Source organism: Megalops cyprinoides, chromosome 24, assembly GCF_013368585.1.
Source record: "Megalops cyprinoides isolate fMegCyp1 chromosome 24, fMegCyp1.pri, whole genome shotgun sequence".
Classification (NCBI taxonomy): domain Eukaryota; kingdom Metazoa; phylum Chordata; class Actinopteri; order Elopiformes; family Megalopidae; genus Megalops; species Megalops cyprinoides.
The window spans coordinates 12,547,621-12,571,988 of NC_050606.1; the positions used below are offsets into that span (position 1 = coordinate 12,547,621).

Below are 24,368 nucleotides of genomic sequence, written 5' to 3' on the forward strand. Positions count from 1 at the left end.
CATCGAAGAAATCCTCAGACACACCTGGACACAGCCAGAGGCTAATTTTCATGCTGCTACGGTCACACGGACGACTCAGGAGAGAGACAAAGCGACCAGCTGTCATTCATTTCCAATGAGAATGGGCGATTTTACAGCGACAAGAGATAAGTGACCGCTGCAAAGCCAACTAGGCGGGGCTAAAATAGACCAGAGGTCTATTTTATGAAAATACTGAGATGCGACACGGCGACTACCAACGGGAGTGAAGGCAGCGTGACACACGTCGTGTCTAGCCTACTTGTTTAGTTCTGTAACCTAGTAACCACAAGCCAGGAACGCCCATAAGCGACAAGCGACAAAGGTTTGTCTCCCCTCCCTGTGTCGTCCGTGTGACCGTAGCGAGGGGGACGAGGAGCACGGGACCGGGGAGGGGGGAGGGGTTAATAAAACGTCGACCATATAATGCTGGGTCTCCACGGCACACTACACCTGGACATACATGCACTACAGACTAGCAAAACTAAAACACAATGCATCGGTTTGCAGTGGTAGAAACAGACAGCTAGGGAGCACTCCACTTGCTCCACACAAGAAAGAGGCTAACTTTCTCCAATCTCAGCAATAAACGCATGCGTAGCTGCTAGGACCAATAGGCAATGTGCTCTTAAAGGCACAGGCTCGCACAGCACGTTATAACCGTTTCATAACTTACATGAGTCACGGTGATGAAACACAATTCCCACAGACTTCAGGGTATTTTAAGGATAAGGGCAGGTTGCTGGAACAAAGGGAAACTATGGGTTAACTAATGTTTGGATGTATGTCTATTGTTTATTCAATTGCCAAGTTATCTACCTGTCTATCTATCTATAGATGGATCGGATCTATCTATAGATGGACATTTCAGACATTAGAGAAACATATTTGTCTTAATGCTGTTTTATCATTTAACACTGAGGTACTGGTTAAGTTTAGCTTAATACATAAGAAAAAAATAAATAAAAGTCAAGTTAATTGCAAATCCGCCAGATAAATCGAGTAATCGCTCGGGGAGTAACCGTCCACCTGCCTCCTTCCGACCTTCAGCACAGCGACAGGCCTCTCGTGGCACATTCTGTTCAAGGTTTTTTTTTTTTTTTTTCCATGCACGTTGCAGTCACTTGACACCCCGTCGTCAGGAACTCATTGCGTCACGGCTATAGTTTTACATTCGGTTGCATTCTGGGAAATGATGTTTTCTAAAACATTTTATATGTATTTTTTTCCATTTGATTAATACAAGTGAAACAAAATGTTAAGCCTATAGAATTATGGTAACATTTAATAATATAAAAAGCAAAGCCCATGGAACATGTTCTGTAGAATTAACATTGAAATTAAATTTAATTTGCTTGAAGGACTACATTGATCTCCATGTTGTTGTGATAAACGCCCACTACATGCGCATGGTCTGTTTCTTAAAATTTTTGTAAAATTTTATTGTAAATTTTTATTGTTTTTACTGTTTTTATTTTTATTTTATTTACATTGGGATTGTAAAAACGACTGATGCAATAATTTATCGCATTAAACAAATTAATACAATGTCACCGGCTGTTACGTCACACGTGCTCTCATAACAGTTATATCACGTTGCGTGCCGGTCACTTTGTATTGACTGAACACGAGTTGTGTCGCTTCAATCGGCTCTGTTTAAAAACTTCTTCCAGATCAAGTCAGCAGGTAAGTCTGTAGCCAATATGTACTGGATTTATTTATACTTTGGTGGATTTGTATTATATTATTCTTCTACTTGTTCAGCAAATGCTTATCCACCACTGATCGATGAAGAAGAAAGTTCATTAATCTGAAATTTCACTTTAAACACATGCTTACAAATGAGCATAACTACACTTAACATAACCATAACGATTGCTAATAATATATGTAGACAATTTCACCGGAGACACACGTGCAGATTACATAATTAAATGCAGCGCTTGCCGGATGTAGTCAGTCTGTTGCACTTCGTAATCAGCACAAACGTCCCTGTCCTGATTATAATAATAATAGTAATATTATTATTATTATTATTATTATTATCGTATGCTTTACCTTACCTCAGTCTCAGTGGAACACTATAGGCGGGTTGTGAGGATTTGTGCCTCTAAAGTGAGATGTTTCTTACATTTGATAGAGACTTCAAGGTAATCTTGTTTTATCTTGAACAGAGTAGTTTTACACAAACTGGATGTTAAGAGATAAGTGTATTTGAACATGTTGTGTCTTGGCTTGGCTTTGAGAACAGGTAATAGAGTTACCAATATGACATCTCACATCTGAATGACAATCTGTGATGTCACTCAGATGTTAGACAGAGTGATTCAAAACTAACAGTAGGTCATGGAACATTTATTGATTTAAAAGAAAGAATTTCTTCTCTCCTCATCACCGAAATGCTGCAGTATGACTTTCTAGGCAGGTGCCTCTTAGTTGTAACTAACATTAAACTTAACTTTAATGTTAAATTATTTCAGTTGCTCGGCTTAGACATGCATCCTGTTAGTAAAGTCATTGATGACTTAAGATACTTAAGTGCAGTGGATAGGAGAATAGGTTTGTTTATAATACAAGGAATTACTCTTTACAGTATGTACTTGTTTGTGTTGAATGAATTATTATAAAATAATTTATGCCAATAAATGCTGGCATGTTAAGTTTTGTTAGTGGCCTTGTTAATATACCTTTGCAATCTACCCTGTTTCAGCCGTAATATCAGCAATGGAGACCTACAATGAAAATGAGTCCAAGTTCATGAGAAAGGCAAAGGAAAATCCATTCGTTCCAGCAGGTATGGATTTTTATTGGTGTATGAAAACTGGTGTATTGTACTGTGCTTATGTTGCGTGATTTAATACATTGTGTGTGTGGGTGGAGAAAAAGCAATTGAATAGGGCTAGGGAATATTCTTAAGCATTAGCATGGGCACAATGCCTGATTAGAGCGGAAGGACAGGTATTGCTGTACATTATTTTGACTGTGAGGAATCATGATGACACTGCAATAATCACACTGACACAACATCATGATGACACCGCAATCCAGGCAGGTTACATCACAGGTGTTCACATCTGAATGCAGAATGATCAGTATGTACACAAAATATAAAGAGTATCCAATATATTTTATGTAATGAACCTTCACCTTCAGTAACTGCCCACTGTGACTGTCCAGCTGGAGAATCATTTGAGGTACACAGGACTAAATGTGCATGTTCCTTTCTATCAGGAATGGCTGGATTCTTTGCGATTGTGGGCTATGGACTATACAAGCTCAAGAGCCGTGGGAATGTAAAGATGTCTGTTCACCTCATCCACATGCGTGTGGCTGCCCAGGGCTTTGTTGTAGGAGCAATGACCATCGGTACGTTCTTCTGCATACACACCTCTTAACTCCCTTGCTAATTAACAGATCACAAGCAGTAGTCCTTTCTGCACAAAGTCAGTTCAGCTGCTGCAAAGTACAATTTTGTGCTACATTCTCCCCTTTCACAAAATGAGCCTTGTGTATTTTATATGAAGTAAGAGCTCATTAGGGTGGGGTTGTTCTTGGTAGCAAAATACCACCAAATGCCCCATATGTTTCAGTATAGTTTGTAAGTTCGATATTCCAAGCATGACAACTTCACATTGGATAGTACTACTAAGATTTGTTTTAGATTTATTGTAACACAAAAGAAGAAAGGCTCTTACCTTAAGAAAAGGTTGAAGTGTTCTCATACGTGGTTTCAAAATGTCTACAATTCAAAAGATGGCTACTGTTTAGTAAGAAACAATCTTGAGGTACCAAGTGGTTCTTTTTTATTTCATTCTCTATGCTCTCTTTTGTAGACATTTTAATGCCTGCCTTTTAATTATTGTTTTTACATTACAGGAGTTGTGTATTCAATGTACAGAGACTACATTTTGAAGCCAAGAGAACAGGAAAAAGCCCTGAAAAGCAACTGAAAATTTCAACTTCTGCACCTTGTTTGTCTCATTCTTCTCGCGGTACACCTCATATTAAGGTGTTCAATGTTTTATGTATTTGTTTGTAGGACTAGAATTCATGTACATGCCCTTTCAACATCAGATATGAAAAGGTTGTATATGAATTATTTTCATCACCTTATATACATTTGTAGATTGCACATATAAGCACTGACCAGTGTGCTCAAAATATTGTGCCTTATCTGTATAACGCAGTGCTACCTATTAGTAATGTTAGTGGGTAATTGTTCGCTTCATCCGTTTTTGTTAAAACAAGTTCATGTACAGTGATGGGGTGTCTCACTTTACCACTGCAAAAGTGTAAGAACTTGAGAAATGATGACACCAGCATACAAAGGTGGAAATTGATTCAAAGTTAGTTTCACCCTTGGCATTATAGGAAATGCTTCCTAGAGTTATGAATGCTAATTATGGCTTATGAGTTTCTTGCTGGGATGTGTTGCACAGTCAGAGACGCTGGGGTCCTACAAGACCAAATTAGACCAAATGAGCGATTATGGGCTAATGATGAGCTAAGATAGGCTGAACAGCTCCTTCCTCTTTGCTTTGCCTCACAGACGACAGTTTTGCGCGGGGTCGCCCCATGGATGTCATTTGTGACAGACAGGAAGTTATTTTAAATGGGTAAATTGAATGGGTGGGATATGATAATGGCCACATTGCGTGAGCAAGATTTAGGATTAAGCAAGGACACGACCACCCTGAGTGCTGTAAGATCCTGGATAGTCACAAGCTTCAGACTTGGGCTCTAAAATCTTCTCTAAGAGGTTGCAGCTTTTACATCAGCAGAGGTTCCCCAGCACTGGAATGCATTGTTTGTTTTTCTTTTTTTTCTTCAAGAGAAGCTTTGCTAAGGTTAGACATTCTGTTCCAAATTGTTACATACAGAGAACACCATGTTAAGCTACCTTGTAGTTTTTTTCTTCTTTATTTATTTTTCCTTTGTTGTAACAGTAGGTTCAGTTATAATTCAGTTTTTAATAATTCAGTTTTTCTTTTTATGCCCATGTTCAAATTTGAAGAGTAAAAGTATGCCATACAGTCTATTTGTTAACATGAACAGCGTACAATGTAGTGATATTACCTATTGCAGGGAAACCCGTGTATATTAGGTTTTATGTGACTACTTATTTTTGGTATTGTTTCATACTTGGTGGAAGTATGACAGGAAAGCATGCAAGTGTTCATGAAAATGTCAAAATGAAAGTCCTCTTGATGGCTTGCACGCCTCTTATGTTATAGAGTGAAAAAGTAGCTATGTGCAAATCGAAAAGGGATGTGGTGTTTGTGTGGAAATGATTGCCTGATATCTGAATGTCAGGAAAGCAATTTTTTTTATTTGTATTATTATTATAATATTTCAAGTCAGGTGCTACTTCAAGGGGTAGGGGAGTGAAAAGATTAAAGAACTTATTAAAGTTATTAAACTTCTTTTTTCTGCTGAGTTTTTTTTTTTTTTAATTAATTTAGCAATCATAAATGTATATGTATCTATCTAAATGTGTCTGTACAAAAGTGGGCTGAAAGGTAGATATTGCTTTAACAGAAAACACTTTTATGCACATCAGTCTTTAAATCCTTCATTGTGAAATTATAAAATGTTTAAGAAACAACATTTCGATAGTTTGATTTGTGTGTGACATCTTCGATCCTTTTGTTTATTGTATACATTATTCACTCCTTTAACTCTCAACATGGGCTTCCGGGAGCACGTATGGCACGGACGGTGAATGTATGACAGTATTCTCAGAAACAACTGTGAGGTTCTTGGAGAACGACTAGAATCTGCAGAGCTCTTGCGACATCTAGTGGACAAATTTGCTTCAAACACGAAGGGGAAAAAACATTTTTGACAAACATATTGGCAATGTTGGCGCCACAGAAATCGGCCAAGTGTGTCCTTAAAAATCATAAACCTGGGGATATGACATTTCTTGCAGGCGATTAAAAAGTATTTAACGATGTCCAATTCCACTGAGACAACTCCGAACAACTTGGTCATTATGGAAAGTAACGTGATGTAGCACAAAGTAACACGCTTAAGCAGGTTGTTTTAGCAACATTTCAGAATCTTGATTGTTTTAGGTAAAATCCAGAGCAAAACGTGGTGAATTATCTGAGCGATGGTCTGCACATTATCACTCAACCCATCATCATGCTACGTTTTAATTTATTACTGAGTGTTCTGCATTGATATAAATTCTGTATTTATTTCAATAACGGAGATGACATTTATGTTTTCATTATGCTACTTGGATGAGTCAAGCCTCCATTATTCCAAACAAAAACCTGGACTGTACTAAGAATCCGTGAATTTACACAGGTGATAAGAGGCAGGTAATGTACGCAGGTCTTGTGCAGGATTGACCTTGTTGAAACCATGCTGCTCCGAAATCATTCCAACTACAGCCAAGACTGTTGTCATGGAGACGGTAGCGTCGGCAGAGTCTCATAGGATGAGGAAGCGTTGCTTACAACAATAGCAAAATTTGCTAGCTACCTATCACTCTATCTTGCATACGAAAGTCCCTAGCTTGATTTTAGTCAATGTTTAACTAGTTGACAAATTAGTGTGACATATTTTTTTACTCATCTGAATACTGTGAAACATATAATCTCATCGTCTAAATGAGGTGAGTTTATGTATCAAGATAAGCGCTGAAAGGCTAGCGTACTAGCTAACTTTCTAGGTAGAGCTAACGTTAAGTTAGGTTAGTTACTAGCTAGCTAACGTTACTTAAACATGTATTACGGCTAAACATTAAGATCACAGCTACCTACCTGTCTAGCTAGCTATGCAGATTTGCAGATAGCCAGTTACTGTAACGTTGCCTTAGCTTGCAGTAGGTGTAGACTATTCAATGTTAGCTAGCTAACGTTAACGTTACGTTCTTTTGTTGAGCATCTGAGCGCTGACGCGTTTCTATCATTGACAGATAGAGTAACGCTAGGCAGGGATACAAGAATAACCGTTTACGGAAATTTTTCGATAAACTTTGTTTGCATGTGTGAGCACTGCCATGACATTAATGGAGCATTGTACTCCAGTATGACAGTTTAACTTGTGGTAATGGTAGCAACGGCACATGTTCACAGAGCTGCGCAGTGTTAAACAGTGTTTAATTTGCAGTATTTAGTGTCAGTGTGTCACAGTGTCTAAGAACCTGGTTTGTAACTTGAATGTTGAAGGTGTTATTCCCATACAGGGAACCTAATTTGTCTCAGTAAATATAAAATGTTTATCAAGACAGTGATGGGGTGTAATGATGGGGTGCAAAATGTAAGTTATGTAATGCACCATTACCTATTATTTACTCGCTTTTCAGGATACTGTGTTATGTACTATGCACTATGGTCCATTTTCCACTACCCACCATAGGTGCCTCAGTACATCGGTACCCAGTGGTCTGTTATTGTATTCAAATACAGGCCAATATGCAGTCAGTACAAATCATACAACATCAGTGCTAGTCTAGTGAGAGAGTATAATTCAGTGTAATTCAATTCAGGACAATACCAGTTTGATGATTCAACAAATAAATATAGTCTTATTTCCATTTTTTTCCTTGTTGACCAAAGTTAATGAATGTGTGCATGAATTTCTGTAGAATTGTCATTGCCTTGAGGGCATAGCCTGAAGTGTATAATGAAAACTTGCATCATGGCCTCTGAAGAGGTTCTATTTGATTTTTTGCAATAGGTCACATAAAACAATTAACAAAACTGTTTTAGGGCACCAGTGGAATTACAACATGCACATGAAAGAGGAACTTGTTGCTAAATGTCTTCAGTGGAAATGTGTAGTGGCAGAAAAAAAAATGTTACCAACAGGTTGCATGTGCAAATTCTGTGTGGGATATTACTGTTGTACCATTGAGCAAGGAACTTAACTGGAATTACCCCAGTGAAGGTAAAGCTGTAATAATGGATAGTATATTAGAGTGTAGCTCGAGTCATGTTGGGTAAAGGTGACTGCTAAGCATGTAATGTAATGATCAGATGAAATGTGGAGTTGTTTACTGGGATCAAATTGAGCAAAACAACATCATTTCAGATCTGTGTTGTTTTTAATAGCAGAGGTGATAACATCAGGAAATGTCAGCACACCGTCTGGAAAATTGATCATAATGGCTTGACTTGTATTCTTTCCTGAAGTACCGAAACACCTGTTGAGTTTGTGGATTTTTTACCTTCTGGAATGTGATAGCATATTATATGGTCAAGTTAAGTGAAATACAGGTGAGGATCAGAAAGTTTCATGTGGCTCTTTATTGGACAGTTGCTTAGCAATTCACAGTCCCTCAGCGATGGACAGTGAGGACGACGGCTTGAAGGAGAGCCTTAGGCTGCAATTCCAGGCCCTGCAGGAGCAGCAGGAGAAACGTCTACTGAAGCGTCTGGAGAAGAGGAAAGAAATGGAGGTTGCCATCGACCGGGATGACCTGAAACTCTCGGAGCTGGGCACGGACCCAGCAGAGGATCTCGGCAAAAGGTGCAGACGCTTCTCGGCTTACGCGCTCCTGAGAGTTGGTGACCTCCTGCTTCTGAAATATACAGCATAATACAGCATAATAGTTCACGGGCGTCCGATATCACATGAATGCCATTGCTCAACTATGCCTGGTTATAGCTTTTATTTGAAAGGACAGACAGAGCGGGAAAGAACAGGCGATGTAATTGCACCTTTATTTTGGGTGAAAGCCACATCCTCCTTTGGCTCCTGTGGTCCAGAGAAGATGATCACTAATTAAGTTTCTTTCCCTTTACTGAACTATAATTCAGCACATTCAGCACTAATGGAGAAGAGATGTTTTAGGTTTCTTGTCCATAACCGATGTAGGAAGTAGGTAGGACATGGTTTGAGAATAGAAAGATGGATCTGAGTACTGTAGTTCCATATTTGTGTACTTAAGATCTGTGATCCCTGAAATTGTCTTTCCTGTTCGCTGCTTCTTTCCATGGTATCGTCTCTCTCGTCCCATCTGTCAAACTCTCCCTCAAGCTGTCATCCCGGTTGGTGGCACCTGGTAACCATTTTGCCCTTTTGCTGATTTCAACCCTGTTATCTCGCGCCTCCAGGTTACTGCAGGATGAGAACGAACAGCTGCAGGACCAGGTCAGGGAGCTCCGCGACGAGAACGGCAGGCTCTGCAAACTGCTGAGCGAGAAAGACTTTGAGATCAAACACCTGAAGAGGAAGATGGAGGAGGACAGGCAGGTTTTAGCAGGTGTGTGAGATGCATATGCCTCGATTCAGTCTAGGTGCAGAACACTTTGTCCTGAGTAGTAAAATGCTAGAAATTATTTGAAATTCATGCTGGATACAGTTGAAGCAAGAACTGTATTTGACTGTTGATGAAATTAACTAAAGGTAAGACTTGATAAGACATGAAAAATGGAACATGCATTGTAGGTGGATTGAATAGGGGCCTTAAAATAATGTGGAAACCATTTCAAAATTATACAGTCTACCTTGTGCAAAGCTGGAAAATAATCTCAAGTATGAGTATCCGGTTCCATGGTATTGTAGTAGTTGCATTAAAAACATCTGTAATAAGTTATTATTTATCTCATTCCTTCTCTTGAAGACAAAGATTGACATAAAGTTTGTACCTGTCATGGATCAAAAAAGTTGAATGTTTTATTAGATGTACCAAACATACATTTTAGCCCTGGAAGGGCCTTAAGCTGATGTGTGCTTGGTGATATGGATTGATCTAAATGCATGTATTCGGAGTTATTTTTAAATACTTGATTTTTTTTTCTACAAATCAGAAGTAATGAATAATGTTTTCCAAGATTTACTATTTCCCTGATAACATACATTCAATCAGGAAGACATGCCAAGTAATGATCACAGGTTAAACTGCTTAGTTCGAGAACAGCCCGAGGTTATCATTTCAGGGAGGGTGGTCAGCCCCATGCTGCACTGGGAGTTCATCCCTTACTCTCTTTACCAGGCACACCTGGTATGGCTGGAGATGCAGCCGCCTCCAAAATAGTCCAGCTGGCAAAGAAGAACAAAGAGCTGGCTGCCGAGATTGAGCGGGAGAAGACCAAAGTGAAACAAGCCAGCAAGAGGGTCAAGGACCTGGAGCAGGAGGTAGGTATTCATTAAAAAATGACTTTATACTTATGTTGTGAGTCGTTCATGGATGGAGGAGACAGGAAGCTGCCAGAAATATCAAAATATCAAGCTGTGTTTCCATTTGATATTCTCTTACAGCTGCAAGGCGCATTGTCTATTAGTCTGGCCTCTGGGGATAAGAAAACAGTACCAAAGCCACTCCATTCAAGGTCCACAGAGGAATTCAAGGTAATAACTAAGAATACAGGCAGTCCCTGTGTCACGATGGTGATGATGGTTTATGGTGTTTGTTTATAAAAATGCTGCCATTAATTGTTTTATAAAACACAATACTGATCTATAAAGAACCTCAGGTGGGGTGGGGTGGAGGGGGATGAGAGCAAGAAAAAGAACTTGTTAAAAAAAAAAAGCCTGAAAAGATCAAAGATTTTCTTCTCTCTTTGGGGGGTCTTTGATATATGTTGTCTTTCTTAGTTTAGTTTCAAGTTTTTTGAACTTGTGAGGGGGAGCTGAAGAATTTTTAAATTTATGTTAGCCTCCACTGTTTTCAGTCTGCTCTGTAGACTAAATAAACAGCTGACAAAGACAGGAATTTGTGTCTTGTGCTCACCATGTTCTCCCAACCCTCCTCATTTCTATACAGTACATCATGTGTAAGTATATTTACATGCAAAAATATTTATACAGTGTTATTATTTTACGAACATAGCCACTATAAAAACTTGTTTTCTAACCAGTATTCGGGAATTTCAGCTGTTCCACCCTTGTTACATTCCATCTGTTGGAAAATAGCCCATGTACACTGAACAAAGGCAGGGACTTAACTTCAAGATGCACCCTGAAAAATAACTGGGTGTAGCACAAGAATTATATATTTTGAATATGCTGACCATAACGACTGTGTAGCAGAGTATTTGTATAAGATTTTTGACAGATTTTGGGGTTTTTCATTTCTAGGTCATACGTATAAACAAAACAGAAATGGCTTGTTGTAAGGTCACTTTGACATTTTGCATTAACCACTGTCTGTTTCTTTTGTCACAAAAGCTGGATAGTCCAGAAGTAAAAGCCCTTCAGGAGAAGCTGTCTGCGGCCAATTTCAAAATGACGGAATATCGTAACCAGATCCAGGCAGTGAAACAGGAGCTGAAAATAGCTCAAAAGGTCTGTGTTCTGATTTGTTATCTCATTTCCTTTGTGTCAAAATGTGTCACAGAGGGAATGACATGAAGCAAGGAGATGTTTCCTCTTCTGTAGATTTGACAACTGTTCTTTTACCTTTGATTTTGCTCAAGATTTTGGTATGGTGGTCAGTTCATCCCTTTCATCTATGGGACAATTAATGGTTCCACTGTACAGCCTTTCCCCTTTTATGCTGTCCTTTGCAACAAATTGTGTCAGTCGAAAGATAATGTCTCAAAGCCCAGGCTCTGTCAGGAGTCTGGGCAGAGTGTTGAACATTTCAGTGTTTCTTCCCTCTATTTATAGGTGATTTGTTTTATACAAAGTTAATTAATTAGAATTAAGATGAAGGAGTCAACGTCCAGCTTTTCCCTCATTACATTTGTCATGACGCAGATGGTGTTAGCATGCAGTTGTGAACCTGTTAATATATCGGCTGCTTAGACTGATTTTCCCCTTTATTGTGTGAAATACATGGGTTCACATGCCACATACTAGCATCAGATCAAGATGAAAATTAGAGACTCCTTATGCAAGCTAAAAATGCTACTGTTAAGGTGGAGAAAGAGTGACCTAAAATAACAAACTCACAAAATAAGCATTTATCTTTAGAAATCAAAAAATATACTTTTTTGGAGAATTAAAAATCTAAACCGTGTTAAAAACATTTAAAACATTTAAAAAAAAAATTGTGCACCACAGAAACACCTTGTTTTGTGCTGACTGGGCACTTCCTTGGGCACAGGTGCTAACCAGCGAGGTTGGCGAAGAGGTTAGCATCCAGCAGCTGCTGAGCTCTCCCGGGACGTGGCGCGGACGGTCCCAGCAGATCCTGGCCCTGCAGAACCGGGTGCGGTAACACAAAGCCTGCCAGGACGGGTCTGGTCCTTTTCCGCCCATTAGCCTCTGCGCCGCTTTCATTTCAGCTTTGAAGTGTGCACCGTATTGAAACGTTCAAAAAGGATCAACCATCTCAGACATGGCAGGAAATGTAATATAGTGATGCCCACTGGTCTGGGGCTGCGGATCCAGAACTTCAGATGTCCTAGATGCAGTAATTTGCTTTCATGCCAGCTTTCTTTGGCAGCCTGTGAGGAATTATTATAAATTAAGTTGTTTCTTCAGGGCTGTACTTGTTTTTTGTTGAGGCCCAGCATTTAATTTGTCTTTGGACATTGGCAAGGAGAGACAGAAATCATCATTGTTTATGGCATTTTCCTTCAAGGGCTAGTGTAGTCAGGACTTTATCAAATGCCGTTTCTCTCCTGTAATACAGTTGCGCTTTGCCCATTGTGCCATGTTACTTTCCAATTTTGAAAGCAAACTTTGCTGAGGGCGTCAAGTGAAATCCTCGCTGACATTTCAGCATAAACCCACTTCCCAGAAAACACAAAATGGCATCATCTTCAAGGTGTACTTTTGAACACAATAGTCCTAATCTCTAAAATGTAATGTCATCATTCTAGCAGGCTATAACTGATCTATGTTAGAATTTATAAACAACGACAAATCAAAGTTGTTTAATTGTTTTATTGAATTAAAAAATTGAGGATTCTGTTCAGAAATATACGCTTTCACACAAGTCCTGCTGTGTGAGATTTGGATGATGCCTTTCTTCAGGAGGCAATGTTAGATTCAACCGCAACATGACAAGAGACTGGGATGTCAATCAGAGGATCACATGATTAGATCTTAGAGGTCTTGTTGTTTTGAAGAACTGAAACCTCATTAATGCAAGTGTTTTGTGCGTCTGTCTGTGTATCTTCGTGTATATGTATGTACGTGTCTGTTTTTGTGTGCATGCATGTGTTTGTGCATGTGTGTATGTGCGTACATATGCCTGTGTATGTATATATCCATGTATAACGTGTGCGTTTATGTGTGCGTGAATGGGTGTGTGACGGTCGGCGTGCCTGTGGACGCAGGTGCGGGAGCTGGAGCAGCAGCTGGGCCAGGCCACCCAGAGGAAGCAGCCATCTGTCCTCAGCCTGGAGGAGGAGATGCTGGGGCAGGGGGCGCAGCAGAGGACCCCGCTCATACAGGACAGGAACATCAGCCACCTCCGCACTATGGAGCGCGACAGGAAGGACACTCTGGAGGTAGCGGCCCTGACCTGTGGATGTCTGCCGTTCCGTGTTTTAAAGCCTTTGAAGCATTCGGGGTCCCGGAGGGCACGCTTGGCAAGGCGTTCGCTGTGAGCGCAGGCTGAGCCCGATGGCTGTGGTTAGAAATCGGCATGTCATTTTCCAACAATGTCCAGGATCTCACAGCAGTGGAACAAACTGGCTTTGTTCCACTGTTGAGAGGGCGGGTAGGTTACCCAGGGTTCCCTCATTGTACTTCTCTTGGCACCCTGTGAACTGGGCACTTATGAGTTACTCAGTAACTGGGGGATGCGCTTATTCTCTGGTGGAGTAGGCTACACTGCTACACTGTGGAAAATAGTCGCAGTAGGGGTGCCTGTGGATCAGAGAGTCCATTCGCCTCGCCTCGTGCTTCTTCAGGAGCTCAGCAATTGTTGCAGTTGGACAAGCCTGTTCATGGTGACAAAAGTTGGGCAAAAAGGAGAAAAGTAGGGGAAAAAAGAAAGGAATATTCACAGTATTGACAGTTGGTAAATTCTACCAATCTTGTGACAATACAGAAAATATTCTTTAGTACACTGAGTTTTTAAAGTGTACTTTTTAAGTGTGTTGTGAAGTGAGCTCTTTTTGTATTAGCAAATGTTCCCTTAATTTCTATTACTCTGTAATTACACATGTGGAGTAATCTTAATTTATCAAAGCCAGCAGAGCATGTCTTTAGCTCTTCTCAGTATAGAGCATAAGTGAACTTTGTTAATATGTTCAGTGAACTGAACTTCTCAGCTACTGCAGTAAAGGGGATTGCCTCTATTGTCAGGAAGAGCATTGTGGGGACACGGCTGGTGCAGGGGCCTAGAAGGAGTGCTGATTGCCCTCCGTTTGGTATTCTTTAACCCCAACAGAAGGTCAGCGGAGACTATGCTGCGCTGCTCAAAGAGCACGAGGAGCTAAAGAAGAAGCTGGAGGCGTCCAAGGCCCGAAACAGGGTCCTGAGCTCTGAGGTGAAGTCCCTCAAGGGCCAGGTGTCCACCTTGCTGGACAAGGGCAAGCATGACGACGAACTGGTGGACGCCCTGCTGGTAAGACAGACATAAAGGGGTGGCCTCTTGACCGGTGGCATGCCCTGATTGTCACTCAGTGAGCTATGTTCAGAAAGTAACTTTGCACAGCATTCAAAAGCAGTTCACTAGGTGTGACTTGCTACTTTGCACTGCAAAGGTGCCGCTGCATTGCAAGGCCCTGACAGAACACGCTTTAGCCCAGTATAGGCCCAGCTCGGACGAAGACAGAGATTTCTGTTGCTTTGTGGTGGCCATACGAAGCCACAGTCCAGCACATTCTGCCATTTCTGAGACGCACCTGATATTATACCAGTGACATTTAGTAAATATTCCATAAGCAGCTGACATTGTGCTTTGGTAGGCCCTTGGGCCCAATTATAATTGCTGCTTATGTAGGCGGGTGTGTTAGGCCTCTCCAGCAAAGTACAACTTGAAGAAAGTTTTGCAAGAACTCTGCAAATAATAAAACAGACTGTAATGAGCTTCTCAACAAAGCATTTAAAGTTTGTTTACTTAATCATTTTTTTAATGAAAAAATAAAACCAATATAAATAAATCACAATCACATGGTTTTTTTGCCAAAGCTATCCTCAGAGTTCTACAGTTGCTCTCTTGTCACTTGTATTCTTAAAATAAATCAACTCAAGTCAGTCTTCTCACAGAAGGGGGCATTTGGCAAAGCATTATTAATTAAGTCAGAATAAAACCACATTATCTGTCAGAATAAAATGGCATGATTATCCCCCTGCTATCTCTAAAGAGCTGTTTAAGGTTAATGAGATCAGTGCATGTGCCCATATAGCTCTTAAACATATTAGACACAGAACACTGATTGTTTAAGAGCTAAAGGGGAGGCAAGAAGGAGAAAGGTGACACTCTCTGACTCGTGGAACAGCACATTTGCATAGAGATACAATGCAAAAAATAAAATTGTGGTTGTCTGACAGGATATTGGAGACTGTCAAATGTAGAGTGAAATGTGACAAATGCAGGCTATTTATGGGAAGTAACCGCTGAGCATTTTTTTGAAACGGTCTGTAGGAACAGTGTTGCAATTTAGTCGTATAAATGTTTGCCTTTTCCATCAAAATATAACAACGCATGCCTAGTACAGTAGTCTTTCAACTGATGTATCATAATGGTACCAATATTGATACATACTGTTCCTCAAACTGCTTTTTGCAAATGTACCAAACTAAATTATTCTTCGCATACAGATGATGGAACTGTGGCAATATTATCAAACAGGAGCAAACTTTTTGAGGCTGCTTCCAAAGAGACACTGACATGAATTGCAACATCATTGATAACCCCACATCAAACACAATGTTGGTTTCATATATATTAAATATGTTGTTTGAGACCCTGTTGTGTTCTCACTTTCTTCAATAGTCAAGCATGACAGGAATGTATTTGAGTGAGTCTGCTTTGAAAAATGTACAAGATCCTGGATATGTTGTCATGGCAATGAGCCTGTAGCAATTTCAGCTTGGTTTTGTAAAACTGACAGGCCAAAATTTTCAGAAATAACTACCAAAGTCAGCCAAGTACAGTAACTCATTAATCCTTATTTGGGAAATCTCCCCTTAAGAAATACAAAGTAATGGTTAAGTGAGCATAGATAAATGTTCTCAACTAGTCATCTGTCACCCAACAGCAATCATTTGCGGGTCAAACTTTAAAAGCCATTCACTAACAAAAACCAAACGATCTGAAGGACCTACAGTGATGCTGCTGGGGGAACCGTAAAACACCCCCCCCCCCCCCCAACATGTGCCAAAAATCTCACAAAACATCACCAGATGCATCTCATCAGTATCACCTCCGCCAGAAGAAGATTTATAAGGATAATATGCTGAAGAGATGTTTCCTGTGTTTCATGTGATTCTGGCACTTCTTTGTGTGTTCTCTGGAATAAAATCTTTTTGTTGAACAATATGACTTTAAAGGATTAAACTTTTTAACTTTAAGCATAAAAAGTATCTTAAATGTGCATATTTCTTCTTTATTTGTCTTTGGAGACTGTAATTTATTCTAGCACACTGTAATATATGGCACATAACATAAACAGCTATGCACTGCATATCTGGGGACCCCCTCACAGTGTCTGTTCAAAGTCATAAAGCATCCGGTTATCTATTGTGGGCGTACAGCACTAAGCAGCTGTTTACATAAGCTGTACATTTACAACACACAGGTTGTACAAGGTTTGAATCACGGACATAAGCTGATTTGAGAAGACGTTTGGGATCTGTAGCGTCTGTGTTTTCAGACATAATTTCCTCCTCTCCCTCCAACAAAAAATGTATTTTCCCACCCAACCTCTACACTTTGCTGCCGAATGGTGGCTGGTGGTCCCTTCACACTGCGGCACAAAATCACTATCCAGAACTTTCTCTGCTGTTGCCCCCCGATTGTGGAATGACCTTCCACACTTTGTCCATTTTGCCGAATCCCTCACTATATTTAAGAAACATCTAAAGACACAGCACTTCCACACTCACCTAATCACCTGAATCACTACCACCTACAACAATTTCTTATGCCCTAAACTCTGTTTTCCTTTAAAAAAATTAATGGTTTAATGCACTTGTGCCTCTCATGGCTTGTACCTTGTCTGGCCAGCTATTGAAACTTGGTCATGCAGCACTAATATTGTGACTCCGTGTATGGCTTTCACTTGTGTTATACTCTGCCTTACTTTTAAGTCACATTGGATAAAAGCATCTGCCAGATCAATAAATGTGAATGTCTACCGTGTCACAGAAACAGCAGAAGCAGCTGCAGGAGGTGCTGGGGCGGCTGACCCAGCATGGGTTGAAGACCAAGGAGGCCCAGCAGAACCTGGGCCAGCAGCTGAGCAGCGAGGCCCAGAGACACAGCTCCCTGGTCCTGCAGCTCAAGCAGATGGTGTCTGAGAGGGAGGCCAAAGTCAGAGAGCTGGAAGAGGAGATCCAGCAGCTGTCGCTGAAGGCAAGGAGCTGTCGGCTACACACAAGAGGCCTGAGCCACTCCAAGCCATCTTCAGTGAAGCTTTTGAGACTAGGCTTACTGTTTGATATGTTGAAGCATCTGTGGCGTTTGTGTTTCATTCTGGAAACCGGTGGTGTCACCTGCATTGGTAAATTATCTGGAACTGGCCATCTGCTTGATTAATCATCTAATTGCAAAGGCAGATTAATTTGGTACACTGCTAAAGGGTGTTTGTTCATGCCTGACCCCATGTTACCTTGCAGCCTGTTAAATGTATCTATAAATGTGTTGCAGAGACAGGATGGTGAGGAATTGGGTTCCAAGGCTGCTGGGTGTGGTTCCACACCTCCAACAACAGGTGGCAGTAAGACTGAGAGGAAATCTTCTGCTCGGTAAATACATCTGTGGCAATCGTACATTGTTAATCATCAAAATCTGTCATTGCTGTGCTTTGTTGGTTAGTTGTTTTTTTTTTTTTTTCTCATGGCCAGTGAATTGGCTAAGGAAAGACTGAAAATAAACTTTCCATTTAACTTGAATCACTATAAAGTGATGGATTGTTACTGGTTTGTTTTGGCAGTGCAGATCTGGGAAATTTCTTTGCATCATCAGGGTAAAATAACATTGTACGTCATTCCATTGTTTGGTGTATATACATTGTGGCTTCGCTGTGCATGCTATAGCAAAGCCACAGCATTTATGCAGCTTTTATGTTGTTCATTTCGTGGACTTTGTTGTGCTTCTCAAAGACTGCCTATACCATGAGCAAATCATGGAAAAAAAAACATCCTGAAACGCTGTGGCGAGGCTAAGTGAATGTCGCAAGTTTGACGGGGCTCTCGGTGTTCTCTGATCTCGCAGCGCCGTCTCCAAGCTCGGCCACAAACTCGTGGAGTCGGCAGCGACGGCGCCTCCGTCCGGAACGGGCCCTGCGGTCGGGTCGGTCATTACAGCCCTTCCCTCATTTCCTTACTTTCCCGTCCTCACGGCGACACCCGGCTATTTCCCCCCCAAAACCTGTCCCACGGCACTAACTAACTGCCTCCTTATTTTAAACCACTATTATTAGACGCACTGTAAATCATCCCACGACAGGCCATGGAAATTAAGCCACCGTGTTTAAATGCTGTATAAACTAAAAGCCTAAACCATATAAATAAAGGAGTTTTTGCTTATGTTCATTTTTTTGCTGTTTGTTTCACGAATGTCATTCAGTCCATATGCATTTGTCACACAGCTTATTTGAAAACGATGTCTTAGTTTGCATGCTGCACAGACACCCTGGGTTTGGTAACTTCAACGCAGGCCGGGGGCGGAAGCAGGCTGGTAGTCGTGGGTGTGCGCTCACTGAGATACCAGAAACACCTTTGCCTGTCTTCACAGGTCGCACGACTCGGAGATGAAGTCCTTGAGGGCCCAGTGTGCGGAATTCAAGGCTCTCTACCTGGCTGTCAGCGTGGAGAGAGATAAGCTCATGGAGCTGTTGAAGTTGCGCGAGACGAGGTAGAAGCAACTCTTAATCACTGACGTTCCTGCAGCTGAAGTCAGGATCTGGAAATGGACTTTTTTTCCTCCCATAGTGCTAGCAGTATGAACTATTCTCATTGTGTTGTTGCTTGTAAATCCCAACACTCATTCAAGTTTAAAATATGCCCTTAATTACTAGTGAACTTCTGAATACCAATATTATGCTTGCCTATAGCTGCTCTGCATTAGAGCATCTGCAAAATAAATAATAAAAACTAAATAAATTATGTGAGAAATTATTGTAAAGAATTTTTATGGAATAATAGCATAATATTGCTCTCGGATGAGTTGTACTTACTGAGAACAGAATGACTTTCTATAGTTGTCATTTGATAAGGAGATCAAAACTGCTCAAGTCTTTTCTTTCTTAATTTTCAGCTTATTCATAAATATATTCATTGTCCTCTTCTTGTTGTTTTAAGTCTTGTTTTCTGATAGTGTAAATAATTTTTTAATTTTTTTGGAAAACACAACACGACAATGTTTTCCTTGTTATGCATGTAATCATATCAGAATGAAATAAATGAAACCCATATTACTGCATAAATAACTAATCTTGTGAGATGTGACATTACATAGTGTATACTCTGATATCAATAACCTGATAAAACTAAAAAAATCTAAAAACCTGTTGATCAAAAACTATAAAAACATTACAGATAGTAATTTTTATTTTGCATAAGTGGATCGAAGTTAAATTTCTACACAGTAGAAAAAGCACATAGTTTCATACATATTTCATACATATATTTCCTGTATATCTTCAACAGTTTGAAGCAGCTTCCAGTTGAAAAATGACTTAATCACTCATAACCTTAGAAGACTGTGTGAAGTTTTCCACAGGTGAAAGTCTTGCATCAAGGATATTCATTCAGTTTTTTTTAAGCTTCTCACAGTATATTTTCAGTGATCTCCAAATTCATGCAGAATGTGTTACTCAGAGTTGAGGGCAAAGTGCAGTGTGGTCAGGGTGAGTGGAGAGGCCGCTCTGACAGGAGCCTTCATTTCCTGTGACAGGGAGCAAGAGGCCAAGGAGAAGTGCCTGGAGGCTGAGCAGAAACTCCAGGGGGAGCGGCGGAGAGCTGTGCTCCTTGAGCAGCAGCTGGAGAAGGCCAAGCTTTACCTGGGGAAAGGAGCCATCCCTGGAAAGGCCACCAGCAAGGGCAAAACCGGTATGGCACCTGCACATCTTGTCACGGACACTAGGGGGCGACTGAGGGAGGCTGTGTTGCTGTCCATCCCCTGACACATGTCTGGTCTTCCCTGCACCAGGTGTGTTGGCCAGCTGCACGGGGCTCTCTGTGAGCCAGACAGACCTGTCCCCAAGGAGTCCTTCAGGCCTAGCCACTGAGGTGCAAGTCAACGAACTAAATACCAAGTAGGTCAAACAAACCTCGTTATCCCGCCACCTGTGGGCTTTCACCTATTAGACACAGCGAGCGCCTGAAAGTATATCTTGAGTCATTCTTTAAAATGCATAAAAATGTCATCATACTTCATTGAATAGGGCCAGATTACTAAAGGGAACATTGGGTAGGATTTGTCTGGAATAGTGCCTCTGTAGTATGTGTGATGTAATGAGGGAAAATTTGCTAATTGTAACCTTGCCATCATATTCATATCAACACTGAAGGAGAGAGCTATTTTTGCAAATGAGCATGCAATGACATATGAGGAATGTATGATTTGTAGCTGTAAGTAAGCCGGCATGATTTGGTGCTGAAAGTATAATTTTGTTATAGACACCATGGCTCTTTTTAGCGTACTGTATGTGTTAAAATGATGTACAGACGAACACAGGAAAGCACATACACGCGAACATGCATACACACAAGGAATGAAATGTGTAGATTGGGACACGCAAATGTGTGGGATTGTATATGTGATATGTATTTGTGCAGGAGGAGCAATTGCCTTCAGTTTTCCCAGTGATGGAAAATGGAACGTAAAGGGTGTGCAGATAAAGGCCTTGCATTATTGTATGATTTTAAGATGTAAGACTGTAAGAAACTGTAAGATAGTAGAACCACTTTTAAAGCAGCCCAATGTACCGTATGGATGCCTCACTAGATTTTTTTTTTTCAATGTGTTCAGAGATTCCAAAACCTCATTGGTCTGTGTAAAAGCAAATCCCTTCAATGGGATGTTGGCATTTCTATCACTTCTGTGGTGTGGCTGTACCTGGGTTCAATATTTGAATATTAAACCCATGTGTAATGTTTAGTTGGTTATTTGCAGAAGCAATCAGAATTGGGGTGACTGCTTTGTGGGTTTAGTTTCAATCCTGGCAAGCCACAAATTGTGGGTTTCAACACTTCAAAATGAAAAGAAGGTGCCACACTGTATGTGGGGAGAGCAGCCGTGAGTCCCAGAGTCTGAAGTCGCCACTCAGAAGTTGCAGAAGTGTCCAACAGAGGGAGCTGCTAAATAACACAGTGAAAATAAAAGCACATGTGCTAATTTGACTCCATTTTGCCCCAGGCTGGCCATTCAGCTGGACGAGAACGAGGCCCTGAAGGCAACGCTCAAGAGCACGCTGCAGGCCAAAGAGGACGACCTGCGGCTGTACAACGACATGATGGGCCAAGTCAAGCACGTCTTCCTGCAGGCTCTGCGGCAGCACAAACAGGAGACGAGCGCGGACAGCTAGTACCTGCTACAGATCATCTCACCTGGGGGCTCAGAGGGCTTCTGCAGAGTCACATTAGGCCAATAAACATAGCATTTCAGAAGCAAGGCCCTTTGATTCCCAACCACGGAAGTCTCAAAGTCCCCAGGTGCACGGTCCACCAGACGCATTAACAACCTAATGCAATCAATAAAGCTCTTTGATTGGACCCATGTCATATTCAATGGAAAGCTATTCCTGGAGAGGTAAATTAGACCTGCTGTACCTCAAGGACTTTAATTGAAGAGCCCCATGCTAAAGCGCTTGGCTTTGATTCTGTGTGCAGAATGTACTATAGGATCCTGCAGGTCGGGGTGCCTTGTGGAAATTTGTTGATTTTTTTGTGTGTGTGTGTGACTGTAACTGTGACTTTCTAAAATACATGGCTCTGTCACAACACTACAGAATCCCGTTATTGTGCGCTGTTAGATCTGTGTTATTACGCCAGCATATATGTCCCCAGTCTGTGATTATGTAAAGCAGGTTTCTCGACTGCCATTCCAATGCGTGCGGTGTTTGTGAAATAAAGTACACTGTTTGCACATTTCAAAGGGCTTGTGTGAGGTGAGGTAATACGCATTCGGTTTGAAGTGAGGATGCAGCGTGTTACTGCGGAGCCTGTGACTTCCAGCTTTGCCTTAGCATGACAAGTAATAATTACAGATGAAAAGAAATACCGCACAACTGGTGTTTTCCAAGGGCCAATTAAAAAGAGAGAAGCAGCAGGTATATTGATGTGCCACACAGTAGGCTGTCAAATTAGAAGTACATGTTTTTATAATATATATTTATTTTTTATGGACTTCACAAAGTATCAAAATAATTAATACAGCCGCAGTTGTAAAATATTTTTAAAATTGATTTTTTAGCTATACTCGAAGCTACTATGTGTTCTTTCAATCTTTTCTAGGCTGTTTTTGCATCAGATTGTGATGTCACGATGTCACTCTTAAGGATAACTGTTAGGCATCATATTTACACTAAAACAATTCCACAAGTGTATCTGGATTTTTCCACCCATTTTAAACCTTGATGCTCAATGAATGTGCTTTGCAATATCTGTGCATCTTTCCGTGATGGCTCTCTAATTCATTCTGGGAATGAGCATCTGCCAGATAAATAAATAACTAAATAAACGATTAGTTGCACGGGTAAATATTTGACTTTATTTAAGCGCGGTGAATACCGAAGCGCAAATAAGAAGCCTCAAAGGATAAAAATGAATCAAACTTGTCGCTTCTAAGTGTTCCTGACTTAACAGCACTGCAGTGTGGGAGAGGCAGAGAAACGTGGATGGGAGGCCGAGAATGCACAAACTCCCATTCAGCCCATATAACTTCCCCTGAGCCCATCTAACATACACATGAACTGCGAAGCCTCCTCCAGTGTATTTTAAAGAGCTGTCTGCTGCTCCCTCTTCTCCAACGGGAGTCGTTAGCCTCCACATTTATGTGCTTATACAAGTTGTTTTCTTCCTGCATGGCCAAAAGGATTTCAGCAGATCATTTTTTTTTTGCCCCCCCCCTCACTCTTAGCCCATCACGCTTAATTTAAGCCCATGGCTGACTTACTGTCTGGCCTCAAATACCACACTATTTCTTCCAGAACCCTGTGGGATACTGGCGAGTCCAAGCCGAAACCCGGCGAAAAAACACCACAAGACAAAAATATCAGGCTTTGGATGTGATCAAGAAAGCCTTTATGCGGAAGGAAACAAATAACGGCTTGTGCGTAATACCTCGAGGATGAAATGAGATGCACTTTTTCTGCGTGGCTCTGCAAGTCGCCCGTGACTGACAGGCTCGGATTGGAGGGGATTGGGCTGGACAGGGCTGGCACCGGGCTGAGCGCGAGGCAGTCCTGTCCGTTCAGGAGGAGCTGAGTTTCCTCTGCGGTCGGTGGAGCAAACAACTGTCAAATCCGATAAAAAACATTATGTTCCATCTGCACACTGGCAATTGGCTTTCGGATAAGCCAATGCGGTGGGGGAAAAAATGTTCTGCATACATAGTACATTATTAGGGTAATCACTGATGCTTTGTGTCAAACCTTTCATAACTTCATGCAGTCATTTGCATTAATCATTTCAAAGATGTGCAGTTTATTTAAATTAGAGAATGAGGAGAAATCCATTTAAGTTAATCACATTAAGGAGACATGAAATATGAGCCACATTTGTCATTGCTAAAGAGAACTCCTTTTTACATGAATGAGGATTATGTGCAATAATTATGCTTACACTGTTATTATGTTGAGATTGTCCACATGTATTTCAATTCAAAACCAAAGATAGTCAATTTTAATACACAAAAAGTTCACTAAGTTCAATTCTTAATCCATGTTGGTTTCCAGAGCAAGCATCATGAAAACAATATCCAATTTACACAAAGAAATACTGGCTGCTACTCCCATTTGCAGCGGACAAATTTAGCTGAAAACACCCATTACATTATGATTCACACCATGTTCAGAATAAATTGTACCTTAGATGCGGCTGCTGTCTCATAGGGTGAGGGTGGGGTATGGTCACAGACTGTAGAGGAATTCCTGAATTAGCATCCATTTTAGGGTCTCCTCAAAGCACACCAAAAACATTAATACACATTTTGATCTGACATGCTTCCCTTTTTGGAAGGCCCTCCTCAGACACCTCTCCTGTTTGTTGTTAATGATGGCTGCAGGTCTACTGGTGTGTGAAGACCCATGTGTCACTACTGCAGTATGTAGTCACATGCACAGAGGTTTATGGACGTAGATCTTTCTCCACTGGGAACT

General features: G+C 40.9%; 2 protein-coding genes across 2 annotated transcripts; both read left to right on the forward strand.

Moving 5' to 3' along the window:
• The first annotated feature begins 1,630 nt into the window (after nt 1–1,630).
• higd1a (HIG1 hypoxia inducible domain family, member 1A) lies at nt 1,631–5,568 on the forward strand. Its single transcript, XM_036519017.1, has 4 exons — nt 1,631–1,704; nt 2,729–2,812; nt 3,250–3,384; nt 3,895–5,568. Exons 2-4 carry the CDS (start codon nt 2,743–2,745, stop codon nt 3,966–3,968), a joined length of 279 nt encoding a protein of 92 aa, XP_036374910.1. The 5' UTR covers nt 1,631–1,704; nt 2,729–2,742; the 3' UTR covers nt 3,969–5,568.
• A 1,032-nt stretch (nt 5,569–6,600) lies between these two features.
• Nucleotides 6,601–21,838, forward strand: ccdc13 (coiled-coil domain containing 13). Its single transcript, XM_036519553.1, has 16 exons — nt 6,601–6,643; nt 8,290–8,502; nt 9,090–9,238; nt 9,971–10,113; nt 10,237–10,326; nt 11,146–11,262; nt 12,026–12,130; nt 13,206–13,379; nt 14,267–14,443; nt 17,192–17,398; nt 17,693–17,790; nt 18,260–18,337; nt 18,782–18,901; nt 19,943–20,097; nt 20,198–20,303; nt 21,407–21,838. The coding sequence occupies exons 1-16, from the start codon at nt 6,639–6,641 to the stop codon at nt 21,573–21,575; spliced, it is 2,106 nt and encodes a 701-aa protein (XP_036375446.1). The 5' UTR covers nt 6,601–6,638; the 3' UTR covers nt 21,576–21,838.
• The last annotated feature ends 2,530 nt before the right edge of the window (nt 21,839–24,368 follow it).